The following is a 23,280-nucleotide window of genomic DNA, read 5'->3' as shown; positions in this document are numbered from 1 at the left end:
TAGGACCAATCTAGGATCAAAATCAATTTCTTCAACAAAGTGTGACATTTCTCTTTTAAAAACCAAAAGGCAAAGTACGGCCGGTAGGCAGCAACCGTCTCTTGTCAAACACAACGCGAAACTTTTTCTGAAATGAAGAATTTTTTAAGAGAAATCCCCTTTTGTCTCTTACAATGTTCTGTTGGGGAATGAACCCCTCCCCCTCCTGCTCCTCCCCACTCTCACCACCACGCTGTCGCACATAGCTCTCCACCAGTCGTTTGACGCTGTCAAAGTTGACTCTTTGACAGCTGTCATGCGTCTGCGTAATACCTTTGACTTTGAGCACCGCTTTTTTCTTGTTCCTAGTTTGATAGGCGTAGCTTTTAGGACCGGCTGCGACAAATTCTTGTATGCTGTCCCCGTCTAATTCGTCGGTCAATTCTCCCAGGTAGTTACCCAGAGGCAGTGTGTTTTGGCCCTCTCTAGTGGTGTAAATGAGGCTGTCTGTGTCAAAATAAAGAACTCTGTCCTGCATCTGTTCCAAGTAACCGTACAATTTTAATCTGCCGTAGGCCGTGGTGAAAGCGGCTACAAACACATTGTCTACCTTGTTGGGAAGGGCGATGTAACGATCTCCGTGCACCCACTGGATCAGAGCCACGTTGATAAAGTTAAAGTATTTGATTTTGTGCTTTTCTGAAAACATAAACGAGAAAAACTCTTCGGGTTCTGTGATGAGAGACGTCTGACAGAGGTTATTTCTCTGAGCAAACTTTCCCCAGAAGCTGTTGAGACACAATTTAGAAATTTGTCTCTTTGCCGGATTTGGTTTAATTTGGGAGGCATCCAGCAAAATACCCTGACGCGTCTGATACTCCCTGACGTATCTTTCCCTACTCTCCTCATCTACGACCTCGGGCGGGTAACCCGAAGCCTCCTGTTTACCTTTCAAAAACGTCTGCATGTACTTTAGAAAGACGGCGTCATCCCTGCGCTCAAAATGCCACACTTCTGTGATCTTGGCCAAACGATAGCCCATCTCCAAAGCCTTGTTAAACTCTGTCGTAACCCACACCCCTTTTAAGGCCCTGGCCTCGTCACTATGAGTGCACGCCCCCTGCTGAAAATTCATCTCCGCGCAGAGTAAACACAAGCTTACCGGAAAGAGTTCTGTACGGTAGAACGGGGAATAGCAAACCTCTGGGCGGATACACTACGGCTTTGATTAGCCCAAAGTAGCTGCTGTGGTGTTCAAAATCTTTACGAATTATTTCAGGGTGACCCAGAGGATAAGGGAAACTGCAATTTACATAGGGATACAGGGAGGTCACATCCACGTAACGGACGGTCTCGTCAGGCTCTGCCGTGTGCCTCAGCTTCACCTGCCTCCGTACAAAGCCTCGCGAGGTGACAGAGGCTGAGGAGCGTCATAACGTCTGAGAAACTCTTTCACCCCCTGGTGTGTGTTTTTCATCTCCGCCCACCTGTGTTCCCACATGACTATGGATGTGACGCCGTGCTCCGAACGCAACCTCTCTAATCTCCTCACTGTGCTAGAATAGAGCTCCTCAAATGTTGTCCCTGTGAGAGGAGAGCGTTCTTGAACTTGGAAGCAAACCTGGCATCCGTGGAAGAAGCAGCCTAAATATTCAAAGATGTACTTAACGCCTCCTGCTTCAGCGTAACCGTCTACAAAGTACTTTCCCAGCTGTTTTTCCCCGGCGTTTTATGCTCATAGCATAACCCATTCTAACCACTGTATGCTGTCGTGCGAATAAGATTTAAACTGACGTTTGTAATGATCGGGCGGAGGAATGGCTAAGGTTCTGGGCTTGAGTAAATTTGTGAGAAATACTTTCATGCAAGCCGAGGCTATGGTTGATCTGCTGAACGGATCTACACCTGTTTCCTGAATGAAACCGTTTCTGAAAACGGTACAAGCCTCAGAGAGAATGTCCACGTCGTTTTGACAATAAAACAGCGCCTCTTTTTCAAAGTTAAAGACCCCGCCCCTCACCGTGTCGTACCACGCCTCAAAGTCCCTCTTCCCTGTGGCTGTCAGGCTCTTCGGCCGGAGGATAAGGGCCTTCGTACTTCAAACGCTGCTCAGAGCTGAAAGCATGAGGAAAATAGCCTTTGGTTTTATCAGCAAAACCTAAAGCTTTGGGCATGGTGGAGAGAGGCATAGCCAGAAAACTCAGCGAATCTATGTATTTATACCCGTAATCGGTTTCTGAAAAACAAATCACTTTGCTACCCTGCATGATCAAGGAGGGTTTTATGCCCAGATCTATCATGGCGTTGAGGACCAAGTAGCTGTCAAACCCTTTAGCATTATGCGCTATAAAGACGGCTTTCTGATAAGAGGCCGTTCTGAAATGTCTGACAAACTCCAGAGCGCACGTCATGCCGTGGGCGTTCCATCTGACCCCGTCTAAGGTTTTCGTGCACACCAGATACGGCACGTGCACGCCCTGCTCGTTCGTGAAGGTTTCAAAATCGTAAAAGACAATTTTTTGATTATGATCCGTGTCCGCCTGTAAAGGCTGCATGTAACACAGATGCTTCCCTCTCCCTGACCCCTCCTCCTCCTCCCCCTCACCGATGACCTCACCACAAATGTTGCATTTGAATTTTTGACACACATGAGGTTTACTCTTGCCGTTCATGGCGACATACCACAGTCTGTGACATTTTTCACACTGCTTGTACATCTCACATTGACTAACGTACGAACCAGCCCCTACCCTCTCAACAGGCTCCTTGTGTTTACTCAGACAGTAAGCGGACCGACACGTTCTGTTACAATCTACACAAAGGACGGGCTCGAACCTGACTTTACAACAGGAGCCGTCCAAACACACGGAGCACCGACCTGAACAGCGGTGGCTGCAAACGCTGTCATATCCTGTGTAACAGTGCTCGCACACGTGACGGGCTCCTAGAAAAGATTGTAAATTTTTTATACCGTAATAGTGATTCTGGTTTAAAAACATGAACACAGTTTTTTCTTTTCTAGGGTTAGGGGTAAGGAATTTGGAGAGGGCTCGTGTGCCTTTGTTTCTATAAAACACTACAATTTTACAATCCAAGGCCTTCTCAAACTTTGAAACATCATCAAACGTCACCTCCGTCTGATCATCAAAACCTACAGCCGTCTGAAACTCTCTGCCCTTTCTCTCAGCCTCTCTATCGCAGAGATGGGGATGCAGCAGGTGTGCCAAATTAATAGCAAAACACATTTTGTTGCGGGGATTTTCCACCACGTACAAAAATCTTCTCCTCTTTTTCAAAACCTCCTCATCCAACATTTTATCTACGCTTCTCTTGCCTCCGCCTCGAGGGTTGCGTATCAACTGCACCACTAATTCAAGACCGGCATCCGTCATGACAGACATGTTGGACTGAACCAGCTCGTCCAGGAGATGACCGGTTTTGCTCAGTCTGGAGAGAAACACTGTCTATCTTGTCATGTCAAGACCTTTTACTCTTACTTTTATGTTTTTGAAAGTTTTACCTAAAGAGAAACACAAATTTCAGATTAATTTAACATACTCTGTCTATCTTGTAATGTGAAGACAGTCCCTTAACCTTTCATTCGCACTGTTTTTTACGATATGTAATAAATTACAGTCCCCCCAGACTCAAGCTGATAGATAAGCAAAACTTTCTTGTCCCTAGACTCACCGCCCCTGTGATTTATCAGCTGTGAACACCTTAGAATCAGGGTGCTGTCCTTTCCTGGAATGAGAAGATGAACTTGTTCTTTATAAGATTTGCATCAAGAGAATAACAACTTTCAGATTAATCTAAAAATGACTATTCAACACACTCTGTCTATCTTGTGAAGACAGCTTCTTCAGAACTTTGATTTAACACCATTGTTTTGTACTGCCTCTTTGTAGAGAGAGAGAGAGAGAGAGAGAGACCGAAACACTCTGTGAATATATATATATTTTTTAAATACATACTCAATGTACGCCTTTCACTCTAGTAAAACACATCCTCCCTCTTTGCCCATCAACCTCGAAATGAATCGAGCGCCGTTCTACTCGTCCCCGCCCTCGAATGATCTGATTGGTTTTAACCTCAGGGGTGTGGACACACTAGGGGGCTGGCTACGGACCGATCAGTGGGTGAAAACTTACCTCCTCTCCAGTCAACCCTGAGTACAGAAAGAGAAACACTCTGTCGGAATATCCTCCTCTCCTTTCATTACAACAGAAATTTGAACAACGGACGAAAAATTACACCCTAGTTAGTAACCCCTTCACACCGATAAAACACATGATGATTGTTTTGAAAAGAAACACTCTGTATCCTCCTCTCCTTTCATTACAACAGAAATTTGAACAACGGACGAAAATTACACCCTACTAAGTAACCCCTTCACACCGATAAAACACATGGTGATTGTTTTGTACTCCCTCTTTGTAAAGAAATACATTTTTAAATACATACTCAATATGGTCCTTTCACTCTAACAAAACACGTCCTCCCTCTTTCACCGTCAACCTCAAAATGAATTTGCCGCCATTTTACTCGACCCCGCCCTCGAATGATCTCATTGGTTGTTACCTCTTCGCCTGGGTGGGGAAAAAGAACCACTCAGATCGTTCAAGGGGCGGGGTTAACTAAGATCAAAGGACCTGTCAAAATTTGACGAGAAGGTGTACATATTACTCTCTGATGCTTCCAAGGAAGACTGCAGACGCAGCCGAAACATGTCAAGGTAAAACACAAAACCTTACATTGTTGTCTTAAAGAAGAATCCAACCATAATGGTTACTGTTTTTCAACTAATAGTCTCAGACTTTTGGACCCCACTTTAGAGTTGTGTAAAAAAAAAAAAAAAAAAAGTATTCACCCCCTTTGGATGTTTCAACCGTTTCTTGTTTTTGTAATTTCTGTCTTTTTTGAAAAAAAAAAAAAAAAAAAAAAAAAAACCTCTTCAATATCAGAAGCGCTGTCAGGCTGCTTTGGAATCAGGCGTGACATCTCATTTCAAGTCCAGCCACAAATTCTTTATTTGATTGAGATCTGACCACTCTAAAACACTCACCTTGTTGTGTTTGAACCATTTCTGTGTGCAGATTTTGCTGTGTGCAGATTTTGCTGTGTGCTTGGGGGCGTTGTCTTGCTGGAAAATAAATCTTCTCCCAAGTCATATTTATCTTGATGATTCATGTTCCCTTCTACCTTTACAAGCCTCCCAGTGCTTGCTGCTGACAAGCATCCTGAGAGCATGATGATTCCGCTGCCATGCTTCACAGTGGAGATAGTGTTTGTGTTAATATGCAATGTTTGCTGTTGGCCAAACATAGTGTCTAGTCCAAAGGCCAATACCCTTCCCCTCACCAGCTGGTGAGGGGGAGAGGAAATGAGGCCATTTACCGCCGTTTCAAAGTCTGAGACCTTTTGTTCAAAAAGGCATTGCTCTGCTGGGTCCATACTGGTCAGATCCTTCTGTCACAGGGTGGTGTTGTGTGAGGGAATGGTGGGGGAATGAGGACCCAAATACAGGAGCCGTGAGAACTCAGTACTTTAATGAACAGAAAACCAAAACTACAAAATAACTCAAGTGAACAAGCAGAGGCACAGGAAGGCAACAGGCAGAGGGACACAGGCTGAGAGACGAGCAGAGGGACAGGCAAAGACACTGAAAGGCAGGCAGAGACAGGTAACCACCAAGTGAATGAGTGAATGATCCACATTAGGGCAGGGAACAGAATCAACAGGAGAGACAACCAGGAAGTAAAGCAGCAGGCGACATGATAGAACCCAGACTTCAAAATAAAACAGGAAGTGGCACAGACCGAACACACTAGACACCAGTCAGAACTCAAAACATGAAAGAAAAACTCAAACCCCGACATAGAAACCAAAGCCATGACAGATTAGTCACTTTAAAGGATACATGTAGAAATTTAATGCAAACACGCTTTTTTTTTTTTTGTAGATCACTGTCAAAAAAGCCAAATTATATTGACAGTGATTTAGTTTATAAAGCAACAAAAGGGGAAAACATCCAAGGGGGGTGAATAGTTTTTATAGGCATTGTACATACTTATATACACATGGTGCAGTCCATAATTGTTGAAGTTTTCACTATGCCTTTTATCACACTTTTACACACCTTAATATACAGTAACTGTGTCTTTCCTTTGGTGTGGGAGCAGCGCTCTCCTCAGGAAAAAACAAAGACAGAAGTGGTACGAGTGAGGAAGGTTAGCACACTCCCAGGCTGATGTCCCACTCTCATCCATGCATCAATTTTGCATCAATAGACTTTTAATTTGCTTTTGTGCTTGTTGATCAACATATGGAGAGTGAGCGTTCTCGTTGTTTGATTGTTTCATGATTTCCAGCTGTTTCTGCCTTTCTGTGAAACACGATCTTTGGACCAAGGAGACATCAGTCCGGTGTTTGGCTGCTCTTATTCACTGCAGCTGTTTAACAAGAGTGTGTGTTACTGTGTGAAATGTGGTTTCTCTTTCTCCAGAAGAAAACATACAGCTACACTTGTTTACAGAAAGAACAAGGATACCTATGGTTCTCATACACCCACTCACGTGCAAATGTTTGTCTGAAATACTACATTACAGTCAGTTCCTCAGGATTTTGCAGCGTCTTGTTTAAGTAAAAGCTAAAATAATAATAATATTTTAAAACATGGAGCAGAGCAATACAGAACAAGCCAGTGACTGGTCATCTTATAGTAATGTCTTCTACAAAGTGAGTTTCTTAAACATATATGAGGCTTAGAATAAATGTTTCTTGTTTCTGCAACACACAGATGTTCTTACCCATCTGTATTATGGTGGAAGCAGATACATTCTATTTATCTATTATTACTTATCTTTTCAGGGTCCAATCACAGTTTACAGTGGACTATCCAGAGGCAAACAAACATTGACTTCTAGAGGCAATTAAGTGAGGATCTTGGAGGGAAGCCAATCATGCACAACAAGAACATGTAAACTACCAAATAAAGCACAACAGATCCAGATCCAATTTTTAACAAACATTTTATTGCTGTAAGGTGGCACTGTTACACAGTATAGCCTCTGCATGATACATGTTATAAATATGATAACAATAAAATTTAGATCAATGTATCAGGGTCTTAAAATAATGTCTTTTGTGCCTTAATCCACCCAAACACTGTCCAGATGCCATGAAATGCATAAGTCTCAGTCATGGTGCCAATGCAACTTTATCTGATTTATTTAGGAACCACAATGACACTTAGATTTACATTTGTTAGATGATCTTAATTGTTTTTGCACAGGATGACCCTAATATGACATTTCCATATCAAACTGTGCCTAGGACAAATAGAGTAATAGCAGCTATGTGGAAGCACCACCAATCAGAAGCTGTAGATTTACCATGATGTGTCCTACTTCTTTTGTTTACATTTGAAGCATTATTGCTGCTCATTTGCTTTGCTCAGGGCAAATGTTAAAACACAGTTCACACAAGCAACCTAGATGCCTTATGTGAATGAAACCTCCCACCCATGGGCTCCTCTCCTACAATCTGTGGCCAAGAAACTCACTCTGTGCCTCACATGCCTATCACAGACATGTGAAAAGCAAAAGCAAATGTGTAGGTTGCATATTTCTTTGTATCAATCAGCTGATTAACAACTTTAGAAACCAGACATGACCCCTAAAATTAGGTTAACCCCTAACCCTTTATTGTGTTCTATCAAAGAAGCAGGCTAAAATGTGAAAATAATCAAAAGTGAATGTTTTTATGAAATTTCCTGAAGTGACCCCTCACTGACGCATCTCCTTGTCCAAGCTGTTCTGCACTGCAGCAACCTCTGCATGCATGGCATGTAACATTCACAGCCAACACTGACTATGCATCTGTCTTTTCATCCACACAGCTGGTCTGTGTGTGTGTGTGTGTGTGTGTGTGTTGGTTTCGCGTGTGTTTGTATGTTCATGTGTCCACCCCTGCTAAGCTGGGCTCGCTGAGAGCTGCAACCCCAAAGTGCTTTATGTTTTTGTGATTCAAGTCATTGTCAATGCTGCTCAATGCAAATCAGATATCTATGAATCGGTTCTGCATTGTTTTCAACCACCTCTTCCCTTTCTCCTAATTTTCCACAGAAAAGAACTAAGAAACTTGATGGTGAAACAATTTATATCAGACATAGCAATTTAATGCTTGAGGTTTGTATCCTAAGTCTTCAGATATCTGTCTGATTGCCATTGTGATTCCCTTTATGCATGAAGTTGTTGATTTTCTTTCTTTCTTTCTTTCTTTCTTTCTTTCTTTTTTTTTTTTTTTGCTTTCTCATAATTTTTTTGTTGTTTTCAGCTTAACCCTAAAGGCTTGGCATGCACTATTTTCCTCTCTGATTCTCATGCAAGTACCTTCACTTCACTTTCACATTGTCTTTATCATTTAACATTTTCATTTTCTGAAATATATGATTGGGATAGCATGGCACGGCTGCATAGTGGTTAGTGCTTTTGCCCCACAATAAGAAGGTCGCGGATTTGGTTCCCCAGCCTGGGGTCTTTCTGTGCGTAGTTTGCATGTTCTCCCTGTGCCTGCTTGGGTTGCCTTCAGGTACTGCAGTTTCCTCCCACTGTCCAAAGTCATATATATTTAGGTTGATTGGTGATTCTAAATTGCCCGTAGGTCTGAGTGTGGGTATGAGTGGTTGTTCGTCTCTGTTTATCTCCATGTGTTGGCGCTGTGATGGACTGGTGACCTGTCCAGGGTGTACCCCACTCTCACCCAGCACGAGAGCAGCCCCCGCAACCTGGAAACGTATAAGCGGTAGAGGATGAATGAATGAATTAATGGAAATGTAAAGGGAATGTGTCATCTGTAACTTTATGCCATTTGGAGATCATTTCATCTCCTACTTGCTTAACTGTTCATATTAATAGCAATTTTGAACAGGGGTGCCCACTCTTGTACATGGCCCTCTACTTTCCCACATCTTTAATTATAAACTGTACATACTGTAAAGCCAGAAAATGCAAGAGAGTAAAGCAAGAGAGAAGGTGAGCTATTCCATTTTCCCATATACTTCAATGCAATATGACTTCTTTGGGAGTCACCCCCTGATGGCAATTGGAAAGAATGCAGTTTTAATACATACAATATGAGCTGGCATTGGCTCCAGCACCCCCCTTGACCCAGAAATGGATAGGGTTAGGGGTTAGGAGCACTATCAGGCTCAAGTCAAAAGATGCACCTGCACCTGTATATGCCTATTTTCACAGATGGAAAAAAAAAGATGTGGATCCCCAGAGAAACCAAACACTAGCCAGAAGAAAATGGCTATATGGCTATAAGATAGCTATAAAGACATGAGCCTCTATCTTAGTCTTCTAGAGCACCTATTTTTGTCTGTTAAATTGCAGCAGGCTTAAGTCAAAGTTAAAGGGGGCGTAAGGTGATAAGTAAAGTCCCTTTTAGCCAGTCATTGTTCTGAAACAGCTGTAGCCTCAATACAGTTACAATTTCTCCCGTACATCACCTCAATAATAATCCATGAATTTGCCCTTTTTAATGACCATAACCTTTCAGTTTTTATGACCTTTTAAATGCTCAACTTGCTGGTTAATGAAAATGCTTAATTTACATTTTAAACATCATGCCATCGATTTTGCTTATTTACTTTGCTCAGGGCCGAGGCTCAGACACAATTTCAACCAATAACTCACTTTGAGCTCCCCCATTTCAACAACCCTCTTCTCCTACCACCAATGGTCCAGATGCTCTGCGCCTCACAAATGACCCCATCTTTCAAATTCTACAGCCCAAGCTGAGAGAGCTTCTTTTAGGTTATTTACCCAGACAGATATTTTCTGTGCAGCTGCTGCAGACTAGTCATCCTTGTGGGAGTAAACTAATTATGTGTAATACTGGAGTAGTCCTATGTAAATAAGGGCAATGGACTGGGGAGGGGGGGGCTTTGTTTAGGTTCTTAGTACTAATTGCAGACCCAGCAGACACTTTATTAGAACATGAGCACAGATGTAAATAAGAACATCAATAATGCTGATCCAGTAGTCTATAAAATGGATGTTTATTCTGCAACTAAATAGTGAAGCCAATGCTGGAGTACTTAATTCTGTCAATCTAATGACCATCAGGGGACAACTCCACTGGTTGTGTTAAAAACAGCCAGATTGTAGTGAAGTCTGTGAAAATGTCAATCCTTCCCTCTTGATTTATTTTTTTAGCACAGTAAAAGTTTTCCTAATGAGTTTATGGTGTCTGTGTTCAGTTTTAAGTCTTCAGTATAATTTGGTGACGTCAATCAAGATAGAGTGCGGAGCAGTCTCCTCCTCAGCTCCACCCTTTCCCAAATATGGTGTCAGAAACCTGATGGTGATGGCCAAATTACAAACTAGAGGTTCAAAAGTTGTAGCTGCACCTCTAGGCAGTTCACAGCCAATGAGTTGCATCACTTGGCTAATCACTGTATTGCAGGACATGAAATGTCTCCTACTGTTTTTTTGTTGTTGGGTTTCGTTTTTTTTTTTTTTTTTTTTAGCAAATTCACTTATAATAAGTAAGAGCTGAAGCCAGGTGTCCTTTGCCTTTTTTCTGGAATTACCATGAATTACCATTACTAATCTGCCACTTACTAGCTGTATCCCTATTTAGGGGCCGCATCATTCTAAGGACATGGTCAACAAAGGTGTGGCCCTTTGGCACATCATCAGCCATGTTTGCTCTTGCAGTTTTGTTGCAAAGCACATATTGAAATGGAATGCAGCCATCATCTTTGTCATCCATTCCACCTGTGCTTTTCCTGTCAGTTACAAGTCAAATAGCTGCTATGAGAAGAGTCTACTGACAGAGAAGAATGACCTTTTTCCCAGTCATATATGTCTCATATTAGAACTAACTGCTGCTCACTGAGGAAACTCCTATTCTCACTTCAGTCATTCATTACATGGGCCTAAAACATTTCCAGTGCGTGTGCTGTGTTTACTGTCTGTATGTGACTCCGTTTCTTATGCCTTGATTACCACTCTGCTGTGACATCCCATATGCTTAGTTTATGTGATTTCAGTAGAGAGGGACGGCTTGGCCCCTTTAGTTTGATTATACTCCGAATTTGAATTCCCCCTATTAAAAAGCTACAACACGCGGTGTCAAAAGGTTCACTGTTTGGGCAAGAATTGCCCTTGTGATGAAAATATGACCAATAATTTACTTTGCTGTGTGCAGCCTAAGTTTGCAAACAATGTGACATGTCTTCCCTCTGTTATGTTTCTTCTCGAGCTGTCTGCTGCATGCAAGGCCTGTCAGTTCATATTTACATATGCTGTAGTTGGTGGCCATACATGGCTGTACAATATTAAAAGAGCATTTGAATATTTTGGTTATTACTTACTAAAGCCTGAAGATGAGATCAGTTTCAATAGTTTGAGAAGTTAAACATACCATCTTCCAGACATGTTTAGATTAAGTTTAGGAACTACATGCAGAGCATTTAATTGTTAATTGTTAATTGGCTCATATAGAATAAAGGTAGACTTCAATGTGGTCTTTCATTATAAATCATCAGTTCCAGGTTTTATATTAACACAGTGAAAGTGTCAAAGGTTATGGAAAAATGCTCACAGACTGTCTTCAGAAACTGAGCGTAAGACCAGCCAGCAGGACTTCTGGAATTTTCTGATGTCACAACAAAGTAGCCCCAAGCCCTGCCCACCCAGAACCACCAGTGAGCAGAAATTTGTTTCTCTGAGCATTTACCTGATATCTGCTATATTTTAATTGGATCACTCAGGAAACCATCAGTTAATCAGTGGAGAGGGTCAGAGCTTCTCTCATGACTGGCTGACTAAACTGTATCTACTAAAGGACCAAAGAGAAGAGAGAGATGATATTTGAAACTATATTGAGATTGTTTTTGGTTCTTTAAACCACAAATATATCTTGTGTGAAATTTATAATGCAATATTGTGATCTTTAGGGTCTTTGTCTTGCACATGAAGGACAAAGTAGTAAGGCCACAGTATAAACAGTGTAGCCAATATTCAATCTCACTTCAGAAAGAGCTGACAAAAAATGTGTTAATTGTGATATGAATGATATGACACATGGCCTAAAGCTACTGAGATGTAAATTAAAGTCATAATCGGTGTGCTTTTCTTAGCAGCCTATGATCAGGAGTAATCCCCAGCGCCTCTGATACTTTATTTCTGTGTCATGTGAGCGGGATTTAGGCTGTAAACTCTCAGATATCTATTACAAATCTCGGGAGACAGAAGCTAATTCCTCACAATCTACTCTGGTATCTAATTTGTTTGAAAAATATCTTCTTCCAAGACCTCAGTATGTCATTGGGAATGTACATACCACACTGCATATTAAATTGACAGCATTATGAAAGAATGGCAGATTTTTTTACAGCTTTTTCCAATGTGTGTGACTTATTTCTCCTTCCACCATGTAAATCTTTAATTTCGACATTTTGACATGCTCTTTTCACTTTTCCTTTCTTTCACATCTTTTTCAGTCACTTTCCATTGTCCTGTTTTATCTAATGTTGCTATTCTGTGCCATTTCTTTCTCACCTATTCTGACTTTTGTGGTTCTTGTTGAAGGACGTGGATAAGACCCAGACTGAGATCATGCGTCACCACACTAGCATCAGTGAGCTCAAGAGGAGCTTCATGGAGTCAGTTCCGGAACCTCAGCCCAGTGAGTGGGACAAGCGTCTTTTGACCAACTCACCATTCCGCACAGCAAGCATCAATGGCCAGCTCCAACCAGTGGTGAGTCCAGCAGTCTGAGGAAACAGTGCACCACAGTCTTATATCATCGAAGTAGAAACAGTCTAAAAGCTTCCAAGTGATTGAAAGGTGTGTGTCATCATGCGATGTAGCTGTGCTAGCAGCTTCCCTGGGTCTCACTCTGTCCTAGCTATGTGCTGGACACTTAGGTAAAACTCCCTAGGTGACATAACATTTTTAAAATGTGGTGTTCCATAAAACTAAAGCATAACAGCTAACATGCAGGCTATTGGCTACTCATTGTAACTTCATTTAGATTAGCATGGTATTAAAATACTTTATCGCCTTATCATCACCATCACATAGTTTGCACAGATCCCTGAGAGGCTGTTTGTGACACCTGCAACTTTCATTTGATTAAACCCAGCAGCAGTTTAAGAAACAATCTTTCTTACTCAAAATGCCTTTTCTACTTTGAAGACAATTACACCCATGTAGGAAAATTTATAAGTGAATTTAATCAAATGAATGTTTAATCAATGTTTTAATCAAATGAATTCCATTTAGCTGCTTCATCTTCACTGGGCACTTGAGCAGAGCAAAGCCATTGTTATGTTTTCAGCAACAACAGTTTTTCTGCTGTAAATAAGGGCTTCACTTGTACAGAGGTTAGCCTCTGGTCATCTCTGGATGTCTGACTAAAGGTGCAAAGGAGTTCAGTGTAGATTGTGTCACAGACTTTTAGTGGTCCTTCAGTGTACATTTCCTACTCTAAATAATATATACACACCTCCATGATGGGTTCCTAAAGCCAAGTTGCAGTCTTGAATGTAAATATACTGTTTTGTGCCTCAAATAGAGCTAAACACTGATTCTCCAGTAGGTGGTGCTGTGGGCTCCACATCATCTCATCGGTCAGCATGACTTTCACTGCAGTCTCAGAGGGTCTAGAAATAGATTTGTTTTTAATATGTGCAAATGTGAAGATGGTTTGTGTGTATGTGTATGTGTGTGTGTGCAGGGAAGGATGTACACAGTTGTACCTGCACACAGAGTAGTTCGTGGTGTGTCTGAGGTAAAGGTGCTCTTATCTAAAGCTCTCAGGCCTAGACTGCAGAAAGTCAACACTGTCTAGTGTTTTTTCATGCAAAGAATGGATCCTGGAGGCTGTGGGCATTGCCCACTGTTAACACGAAGCTGTCCAACATTAACCAACTGTGCTACAACATAAGGGTTCAGTATGCTTCAAACTTTTTAGCCAAACTAAACACTGAGTCTCAAATCGGATTGTTCAGTCCAGACCGATATGTCACACTCTAAATACAGTTAGGGCTGGGCGATGTGGAACAAAATCCTATCACGTTATTTCATATCAGTCGATATCAAGATATTAATCAAATAACTGTCAAATTTCTGTCAAGTTTAAAGGCTCCTTTTTACTCCTATGTCAGATGCAAAGATACCACATTAATATTGGTTTAAATATTATTCATTTTCTGTCAGAAGAAGAACATATAAAATGTACTACAGACCTTGTAGAACTATATTTCAAATAAATAAAATGATTACATAATAAGCTAAAATCTTAATTCTGACCAGTCAGTAGCTTCAAGTGTTACAGGAGAACACAAACAAATTGACAACTAAATTCTTTGGTCAGTTACAAAAAAATAAAATAGTTAATACAAAATAGAAAAGTTTCGATTCTGACCCGTCAAAAGCTCGACACAATTTGCAGTGCGTGCTACTCTGCTTCTTATTGGACTTTAAATAGCCAACATATCCCCACACTACCGAATTCTTCTGACCTTTCTTCTCAAGAACGTCCTCGTCTTTTGAACCTTGGGTTGTGTCTGTTGGGGTGTCTTCTTCAGGGATGCTGTTGCTCATGTCAACATTTTTTGCCATTTTGATGTATTTCGCTCCCACTCCTAACGTACTGGTGGCCAAAACGCAAGCAAGTGTGCTAACATTTAAGCTAGTTGCATCACCTACTCTGTGTGTGTGTGTCAACCTAGCCTGGCGTGGCTGTAACTCTATTCCAGCTGCGTGATTGGCTCCGCACTATTCTCATTATCATTGGCTGTTTGTGTTGTCTGTCAAAACAATGGAACGGAATGAGTTCTATCAACCATGTCTTATATTTCTATCGAGGAAAAGTTATTTTGCGATATTTATTGTTACCATTTTATCGCCCAGCCCGAAATACAGTACACCCACTGGTGTAATGTGTGAATTTTGACAGGTCAAACACTGCTGCTGTGTACGCACCAGAAAGAACGATTATGTCTCTGATTGTCTCCTGGCTTCTGGCTGCTTTGGTCACATAACTTATATTGAATGCTTTACTTTCCTGTTTGCCCCAACATGGAAGTTAAAATGGGACTGCCACCGACTGTGTCTTTGATCCTCTGATGCGATTATCACTGATTCTGTATGAGTTTTGTGGCCCTGCCCCTTATGGCTGAGATGGCAACCATTGAGGGAGAAATGTGCATCTTCTGGGTACTCATCAGTATGAACTCACTTGTAAATTTAAAATAGCAAGTGTGGCTATGAAATTGTGTGGATTGAAACACAGCAGTCAAAGTGTAGAAGTGACTGTCATAAGGAGGTACTAGACATGATGATGGGGACGAGGGGGTGTTCTTTGGAGAAAGTCTTTCTCAAAGGCATTGCGAGCTGTTCACTGCCACACACCTGCCCACTTTTTTGTGAAATTGGTTTTTGGAAAAGTTAAAAAAACTGCCAGTCACTTATCCCTTGTGGCAACGTTGGAAAAGTATAGATGAAGGGGGATTCTGTCAACCATTTGTTTGAAGCATACTGGCACCTTGGTAGGTGCCTTGTTCTGGATCCCAATCCCTTTAATCCTAAACTCTCCCCCTCACCGCTGCCTCTGCTCTGTGAATGGCTATTGCAAGCTTTGCCATCCTGCTTGATGCACCAATAAATCGCATGGCCGGATTAATTCTAATGGTATATTTGCATGACTCTTGTGCTTGACATGATTGGTGAAAGACTAAAGAGAAAAAGAACACAAGAAAATAAGGTAAAGACCAGTGATTAGTAACCAGAGGACTTACCGCCACCACCAATCTGTCTCACCCTCCAATCCTTGTCACCATATCTGTCCCTACATGGATTTCTTGCTTTTTCTATGTCTCTGTCTCATATCTCTACAATGTCTATGCTTCTGTCCTTTCACTTATTTCTTGAAGTCTGGGCCTGCTGGTCCTAGTGAACTCCAACCCGTTTGTACACTCAATCAATGCCGCACTGCAGCTAAGAGAGGATCTCAGACCCCTGACCTGCCGGAGTCCCCCTGTTGGCCTTCCTTTGCTCACAACTTGAAGACACAGATTCTCCCCTAGCCATAGGATCCTGCACAATAATGACATCCCCTTTTTTCAATACCTAAAAATCAAGCCATAATAGCACTTTATTTAGAAAAGCTTGAGGGACAACTGTGGTAATTTCATATTGTTCGTGAATTATCCAAGTTATGATGACACAAGTCTTAATTGCACCACCATCTGCCATTTAAAAATGCATATAACACATACACACATGATCTAGACGTAGTTTTTGCCTTTTGTGCAATATTAAATCTCCCTCACCTTAAGAACAAGTTGCTCCTGAGTTTCTTTCATCTGGAATGCCAAGATAACTTACACACTGTCTGTGCATAAAACAATGCGCATATAATAGTTTTGCGATAGCAGTTGGTTTCTCAGTGTTTCTGCCTGCTTGTGAACTTTGCATTCCAAAAATGGTTTGAACTAGTATTTTATCTGTGCAACTGAGAGCCACAGTGCAGTAAACAAGATCATGATAACAGTATGAATCCAGACACATTACTAGTTGCAGACAGTATCCTCACCAGCTGCTGGTAGAAGTCATGGAGTAAGGGTGCTCATTAACTGTAGTGCATATCTTAAAAAATGCATTTCACCAAAATGATTGACGCACCTAAAATTCAGACAGGAACAACCAGGACAGTCTCCTATGCACTGCATGTGCCATCATCTGTGATGCAGTTTGAGTAAATAACGCTATGCAATCTAATATATACCTTTAATTTTCTTTAGTATGGAAGTAATGCTCAATTACAACAGATGTTGTCAGAAAATAATCCATGCACAGTACAGCGACATCTTCCATACTCTTAAAAAGCTGAGTATAGGTATTTTCCCTTTAATCATGTGAACAAATCCAAACCAGGGCCGCGTTGTTGAAACGTGATTTGACAGTTGCTCCTGTAAGGCCTTGTCTCCATGCAACAATTTGTTGATTTCAGTGAAAGCTCAGGTGCTGCGGCTTTGCTTTAATCTGCTTTTCCTGTAAGGAGCAGTACCTAGCGGCTTCATTTAAATCTCCCAACATGTTCCAAAGGCAACATTCACACTGATGTCTTCTAACTTTAATATTACAATCCCCTGACAAATGTTTTTGCTCTATATCAGAAATCATCCACATCAACTTCAAACACAAAAATCACAGGGCCACTCTCATATATCAGACATGCTGGGGAAAACAGGAAGTACGTTGTTTAGTGTGCAGTTGGTTGCTTATTGCAGAAAGTATGATAGAAGAGAAGAGATATTTTTTAGCCTGTGTAGTGGAACTGTTATTGAAAGTACTCATGGCAGTACAGGGAGCAATTCATGAACCAGGGCTGTGTACATCATGACCAATGAAACCCAATCAGAAAGTGACCATGGATGTCTCTCTCCTCTTTTCAAATTTCTGTTTGTGTCCATCCAGACTAAAATTCAAACATCCAAATTTTGTGTTTTTCTTTTGTAGTTTTTTAGGAGCTGAAAACTCAAGGGTAGTGTTGAAGCTAGACTCAGTGTCACAAAAATGTTAAACTCAGACATATAAGTATGGATGTAGCCTCAGTGCATCCAGATAACCATATATTCCATTTTCTTCTAAACCACAGCTGTACTGTATAACAACTAGCTAATACAGCAATAGTATATATCTGACTGCTGACCTTTATATTTATGTTGCAGGATAATTTCCCAAGAAGTGTTCTGTATTCACATATATCAGTAGAGCAAAGCAGGGAGCAAAACAAAAATCCTGACGATTTTAACCTGAGATAAAATCCTAAAATTATATAGGTTTGTCTGTGTGTGTGGATAAAAAATAATATTTTAAGAATAATTCAAACCTAGGAATAATTCATTTTCATAGTTCTTACCAATTATATTACACTCAATGTTGATCAGCAATACCTTTCATTCCCCTTTTGTATCTTTTCAAATCTGTTGTTGACTTTGTTGATTAATAAAAAATGTGTCCACTTTTCCTGAGTCATGTCTGAAAATCCTTTTTCTGACATGGAACTCTTAAAAATAAAATGGGGACTTAAGGGACAGTCAGTTCACACTTGAAACTATAGTTTAAGAACAAGTAAATGCTTTTTCATGTGACATTTAGCCACACATCTTCAATTTATCTTATCTTAGTAGGATGTTTCCATATGGCTGGAAGTGAACTGTTATGTAAAATGTCTCAAAATGTGAACATCACTCTTTCAGACAATACCATAAACGTATCTTAACTTTATTAAAGGTTTTAGGGGGCTGGCTCCTCACTATCTCCCTGCTCTTGTCTGCCTTCCTTCCAGCATTACCTTCCTCCATCCTCATTCCTTCTACCCCCTTTTGTCCTTCTCCTGTCAGTTGACCATATTCCACTTCTCTGTTCACTGTTATCTGTCTCTGTTGGTCTGCTGCTGCTGAGCACAGCGAGGGAGGCAGTCTCTGTTCGGACACCAGGTAAGAGCATATAGTTTGTCCCCAGTGCCAGGGGGAACACCACTGCCCCACAGGCATGACTGTCTGCTGGAAGAAGATGAGGAGGACAGTGAGGTTGAATGGGTTGATGATGGTGATGACGAGGAGGAAGCAGAGGAAGAACAAGCTTATTCTCAAACTCTAAGGGTGGCTATCAATGTACCAAATGAAGAGGGGAGTTTTGGGAACCCATGTGAACTAAACCCAGCCAAGATGACGCCTTCCCGGATGTCTTTCTTTCTATCAGGGCTGCTTGTGATGGCCCTCACCATGCTATGGTTGGCATTTATTTAAAAGACATAAATGTGGAGATCTCTGAACATATAATCCTGCAACGTGCCCCCAGACACTCAGAGACTGCTTCATTTGGGAGCTGCTGTCCCTCTACTTAGTGTTCTATCCACCTAGTTATTCCTGCTAAGTTCTTCCATGAATCTGACGATACATGGGCCCCAATAAAGGGTTAACAGTGACCCTGTTGATTTTTAATGGCATAATTATTTGTTAAACTTTGCTGAGCAGCTCCCCTGCTTATTTACTGTTGCCTGTGAACCTCTTTATAAAGGTGGCAGATTTATTTGTAAAAAAAAAAAAAAAGGTGAACGATCACTTTTGCTCACTAGCAAATGAAATTATCTTACTCTTCTAATCTAATCTTACTATTCATCAGTGCTTCCATCCATCATTTAGACTGCTCATCACTGCATGGTTTTTTGGGGGAGGGGGCTGTAGCCAATCCGAGTTGACGATCAGTGAGGGAGGGGTCACAAGTCTTCCACAGGGCTGACGTAACAAACAAATATGCATTCACACGAAGGCTCATGTTTATGTGTTTGGACTGTGGGAGGAAGCTTGAGAACCTGGAACCCAGGCAGGCAGAGTGAGAACGTGCAAACTCAAACTATTATGGATCTGTGACTAATCTTGGTAATGTTACACTTTATTGGAAGAATCTTCCCGAAGACAAGGGGAAGTGGATCAGAATAGATAAATCTAATACATTAGATAAGTAATTAAAGGGTGTTAATTACAGTAAATAACATAATTTACTAGTTTCAGGAATTGTCCATTAGTGTCGGCCCAAATTGTTTGTGTTGACCACGCCTCCAGCTGTTATTGGAGAATCAGCTGGAGGAAATATGGCAACTATCATTTAGCACATGCATTGTATATACAATATGTAAGAAATTGCATGACAAAGTATATTAGTCTACATGAGATATATTAAGACCCCTTTGCAGATGTTTCTATTATACAACCACTGTACCTTTTCCATGCAGCTGGAAAAGGTACAACTCAGTCAGTTGTTAAGACAGTTGACACAAGAATCTGTGTGAAGCTGACTGGCATGCATTAGCCCCGCGTTAACGTCCGACCAGTATCAGCAGACAATCAGGCCAAGTGTGATTGAAGAATCCATCAGAGCAGAGGAAGTAAGGTATCACTCAGGAATGCATTGCAGAAATTTTATACTTTTCCAGTGACTTGTGATCAAACAAATATGGGTTTTGACTTCATTAAGAACTGAATCTACCTAATAATTGGACCAACCATACAGAAACCATAGTATTAGGATTATAATTTAGCAGTGTCCAAATGGGTTAAAAATGTAGATCAGTGTTTTGGTGGACAGTGAGGTCCACCACTATCAAATAGCACATCAAGTTCTGATGAAGTTGGCTCAGTAAGCTCCTGTAGTGATGTTGTAACCCTAAAATGCCTTCACCTGCAGCTGTCGGACTTCTGGAGGCATGGTGTACTTGTTTACATGACATCATTGCTTAGCTGCATGACTGTGATTTTCTCATTTCAATGAACACTGGTCTGTTTACACTGGTCTGGTTGCACTTCTTTCAAAAAATCTATTATGCTCTTCCAACCAATTTGATTGACACTGCTCAGGCAACATGCTGCTCCATGGGAAGGGTTCAGACCATATAAAGTTAATGGTCACCTTGTGAGAGGGATACTAATTCAACTGCTGAACTGTTTGTACAGTATGTGCTTACTTAGCCCAGATAGCAAACACACCTTATGTAACAAGTGTTGTCTGTGGCTTACATTTGCGATGCAGTTGACTCTTCAGCTCTGTCTATTTGTGCTCATTGTAGTTTCATCTTAGTTTAAGTTAGCTTCATATTCTGTGTCAACACTAACTGAGTTGAATGCAGTCCACTGTTGACCAAAGAGAATTACTCCTAGAACTATATCTTTGTCTCAAAAGCCTGAAGAAAAATGCCAGGCATTGAGTGAATGAATGTGTGGAGCAGGGTGTCACCATGCAATGACATTGAAAGGACCTAAGCACTTGAATAACAGTTTAAAACTCCTGTCTTGGCGTAGTGGCTCTCTCCTGGAGTGGGTGGGAACTAAAAAATGTTGGATCTACAATACAGATCACAGACCAAACAGCACTGTAAACTCTGGGGAATGTTCTGGACCAAATTCTTTTGCTTTATTTCATCCTATAGTGTTGGCAACAAAACTAACAATGCAATTCTGCCATGGAGCCAAGAGAATTGGAGTCAAGGGAAATTGGATGTACCACCTCTCATCCAAGAGGCTTCTTCAGTTCAGCCTGAATACTGTGCTAATAAGCTTCCAATGGGTCTTTGTCAAGGCCCTTGATGTAATTGATTTTTTTTTTCTTTAATCAATGGTGGGAAAAATCTCCTGGGAAAAAATGCCAGGACAGGAATGAATATGGGGGGTGGGTGGTGTCTTCGACCTCAACCTCTGTTTTCAGGCCTATTTTCTTTGATATAGAAACTCTCTTTTACCCCTCCCTTTCTTCTTTCATGAGTTTGGACTCAAATAATCTCAACATAACTCGGGCAATGTTACAAACTCACAGGAGCACTGTGTGACAAACTCTCACAACTATACACAGTACACAGGTAGGAAAAAGACAGTTATCACATTAAGGAAAGACTGGATTAATGTGTTGTCTGTCAGTACCATAAAGGCACATTAGGAACTACATCAAACCTGGATGTGTTGGAACAGTGCAGCTGGACAGATTGAAAGCTTTGTTTCAGGGGTAGAGGCCGTTAGGCTAAGTTTGGTTTTTGTTTTGTTTTGGTGAATTTTCTGATTAAAAATAAAACTAAAGAATGCATGGTCCACTAAAGTCCCTTTTCCACCGGTCGAAAACCTGCAAAGATTCAATTTAATTAAGTAAGTAATAATTAATAAATAATTTTTCTCAATTTTTTCTTCTCTCACATCGTTCAGAGCACAGACACTGTAGATAGACCTGTCATCAGAAGTGTCACAGTGGCTATAGTTTCCTCTAAGAGTGAGGTCAAGCTCCCTCTAACTTTTAAAAGCATTCAATCACTAATAGAAGTGTCTCCCATCTGGAGATGAGATGGGAAACCTTAGGTCGAGCTAAGTACCACTATAGAATCACAATGAAATTGTTTGCAGAGGTAATAAATCAAATGAGAAATAAGGCCAATATAGGCCTCAATACAGTCTGACCTTTTTTAACAATCAGTGGGGTCACCCCCTTATGGACATTAGATAAGGCCCTTAACTATAATGCTGTGGCTTATATTTGATACATACATTTATGAGACCATACCTCTTGGCAAAATAAAAAGAGATGAAGCAGATAAAAGCAGATATTAAGATGCAGATGTTACAAATGGCCAAGCAGAAAAGTTCTTGTTATTGCCAGAATTGGGTGTACTGGCCGATGTTACAAATATGATACACAATAAACAAAAAAAGAAAATATGCAATTTTTTTCTTTTTAAAGTTATTTGAAGGGCCAAATAAAAAATTCAAGTTTTCTGTCCATTATGTCTTGTATGTACCTATATTTAAAAAACCCAGGTATCCCCAGTAATTTTGGTGGAAAAGATATATAATATGATAGTACACATCTTTGTGGACTATGCTATCTTTGACTTTATATAGTCCCTTAAAATATTTTTATGCTACATAACACAAGTTTTTTTTTTTCACATTACAGTCTGTAACAGCTATATTTACTTTCCTTGCATCTCTATGATACTTAAAAGTATTTTTTATCATATACTGTTTAATATAGTTTAAAAATTGTTGTTTTCACATTATAGCTAATGCCCATGAGCCTTTAACATGTAAATGTAAAAACATATGAGTGGGTCCACACAAACTCTGGGAAAGTACAATTTTTACTCTGAAATGTTGGTGGAACTGACCCTGTCACATGTCTTTACTATCTTTACTACGCTGCATATGAAGTAAAACATAACGGACTGTGCATGCTCAGATAAGCCCATTGAAGGGTGTGTGCACATGTATCACCTGCTAATGATTCAATGTTGTTGGAATTTTTCCTGTTTTTTTTTTTTGGTTTTTTTTGTGAGGGGGGTGGGGGGATGTCTGAATCTGAATATATAATCTTGTGTGATCCACTGTGACATTTTTTTTACATTGTCTCCAGATGGCATCCTTATATAATGTTATTTTTTCTAATATCTCTTTAAAGCTGCAGTAAGGTGTGTTACAGGTATAAAAGTAATAAATGCATCAAAAGTGACGTGTATTTCTGAATGTTTGTGATGCAGTTGTGGTCTCTTGGTCTGAATGATATCTTGCCTTGCATGTCTTTGGTGAAAGTGTTCGGATTCTGCCAGGTATGCACTAGGGCTGCACATCTCTCAATACGCGTCTAGATACACGGGTTACAATGCAATTCAAAAATTATATATTTTTAATAAAGAACGATTCGATATAACGATAACGATACAATTCGATTCTACTGT

At 40.7% G+C, this 23,280-nt stretch overlaps 1 protein-coding gene across 5 annotated transcripts in view; it reads left to right on the top strand.

Moving 5' to 3' along the window:
- The window catches only part of epb41a (erythrocyte membrane protein band 4.1a), a 76,889-nt gene that overhangs the window by 33,267 nt on the left and 20,342 nt on the right, over positions 1 to 23,280 (top strand). For 2 of the 5 annotated variants that reach the window (XM_029513525.1, XM_029513523.1), the window contains 2 exons: positions 8,106 to 8,168; positions 12,585 to 12,755. In XM_029513525.1, coding sequence (XP_029369385.1) covers positions 8,106 to 8,168; positions 12,585 to 12,755 — 234 coding nt within the window. Of the gene's footprint in view, positions 1 to 6,161; positions 6,210 to 8,105; positions 8,169 to 12,584; positions 12,756 to 23,280 lie in introns of all 5 variants that reach the window. The other 3 variants (XM_029513526.1, XM_029513524.1, XM_029513522.1) reach the window with 2 other exon arrangements.

This window comes from Echeneis naucrates, chromosome 11 (genome assembly GCF_900963305.1).
Source record: "Echeneis naucrates chromosome 11, fEcheNa1.1, whole genome shotgun sequence".
In the NCBI taxonomy this organism is placed as follows: domain Eukaryota; kingdom Metazoa; phylum Chordata; class Actinopteri; order Carangiformes; family Echeneidae; genus Echeneis; species Echeneis naucrates.
The sequence above is the reverse complement of the archived record's forward strand: the minus strand, read 5'-3'. Positions and strand labels throughout refer to the sequence as shown.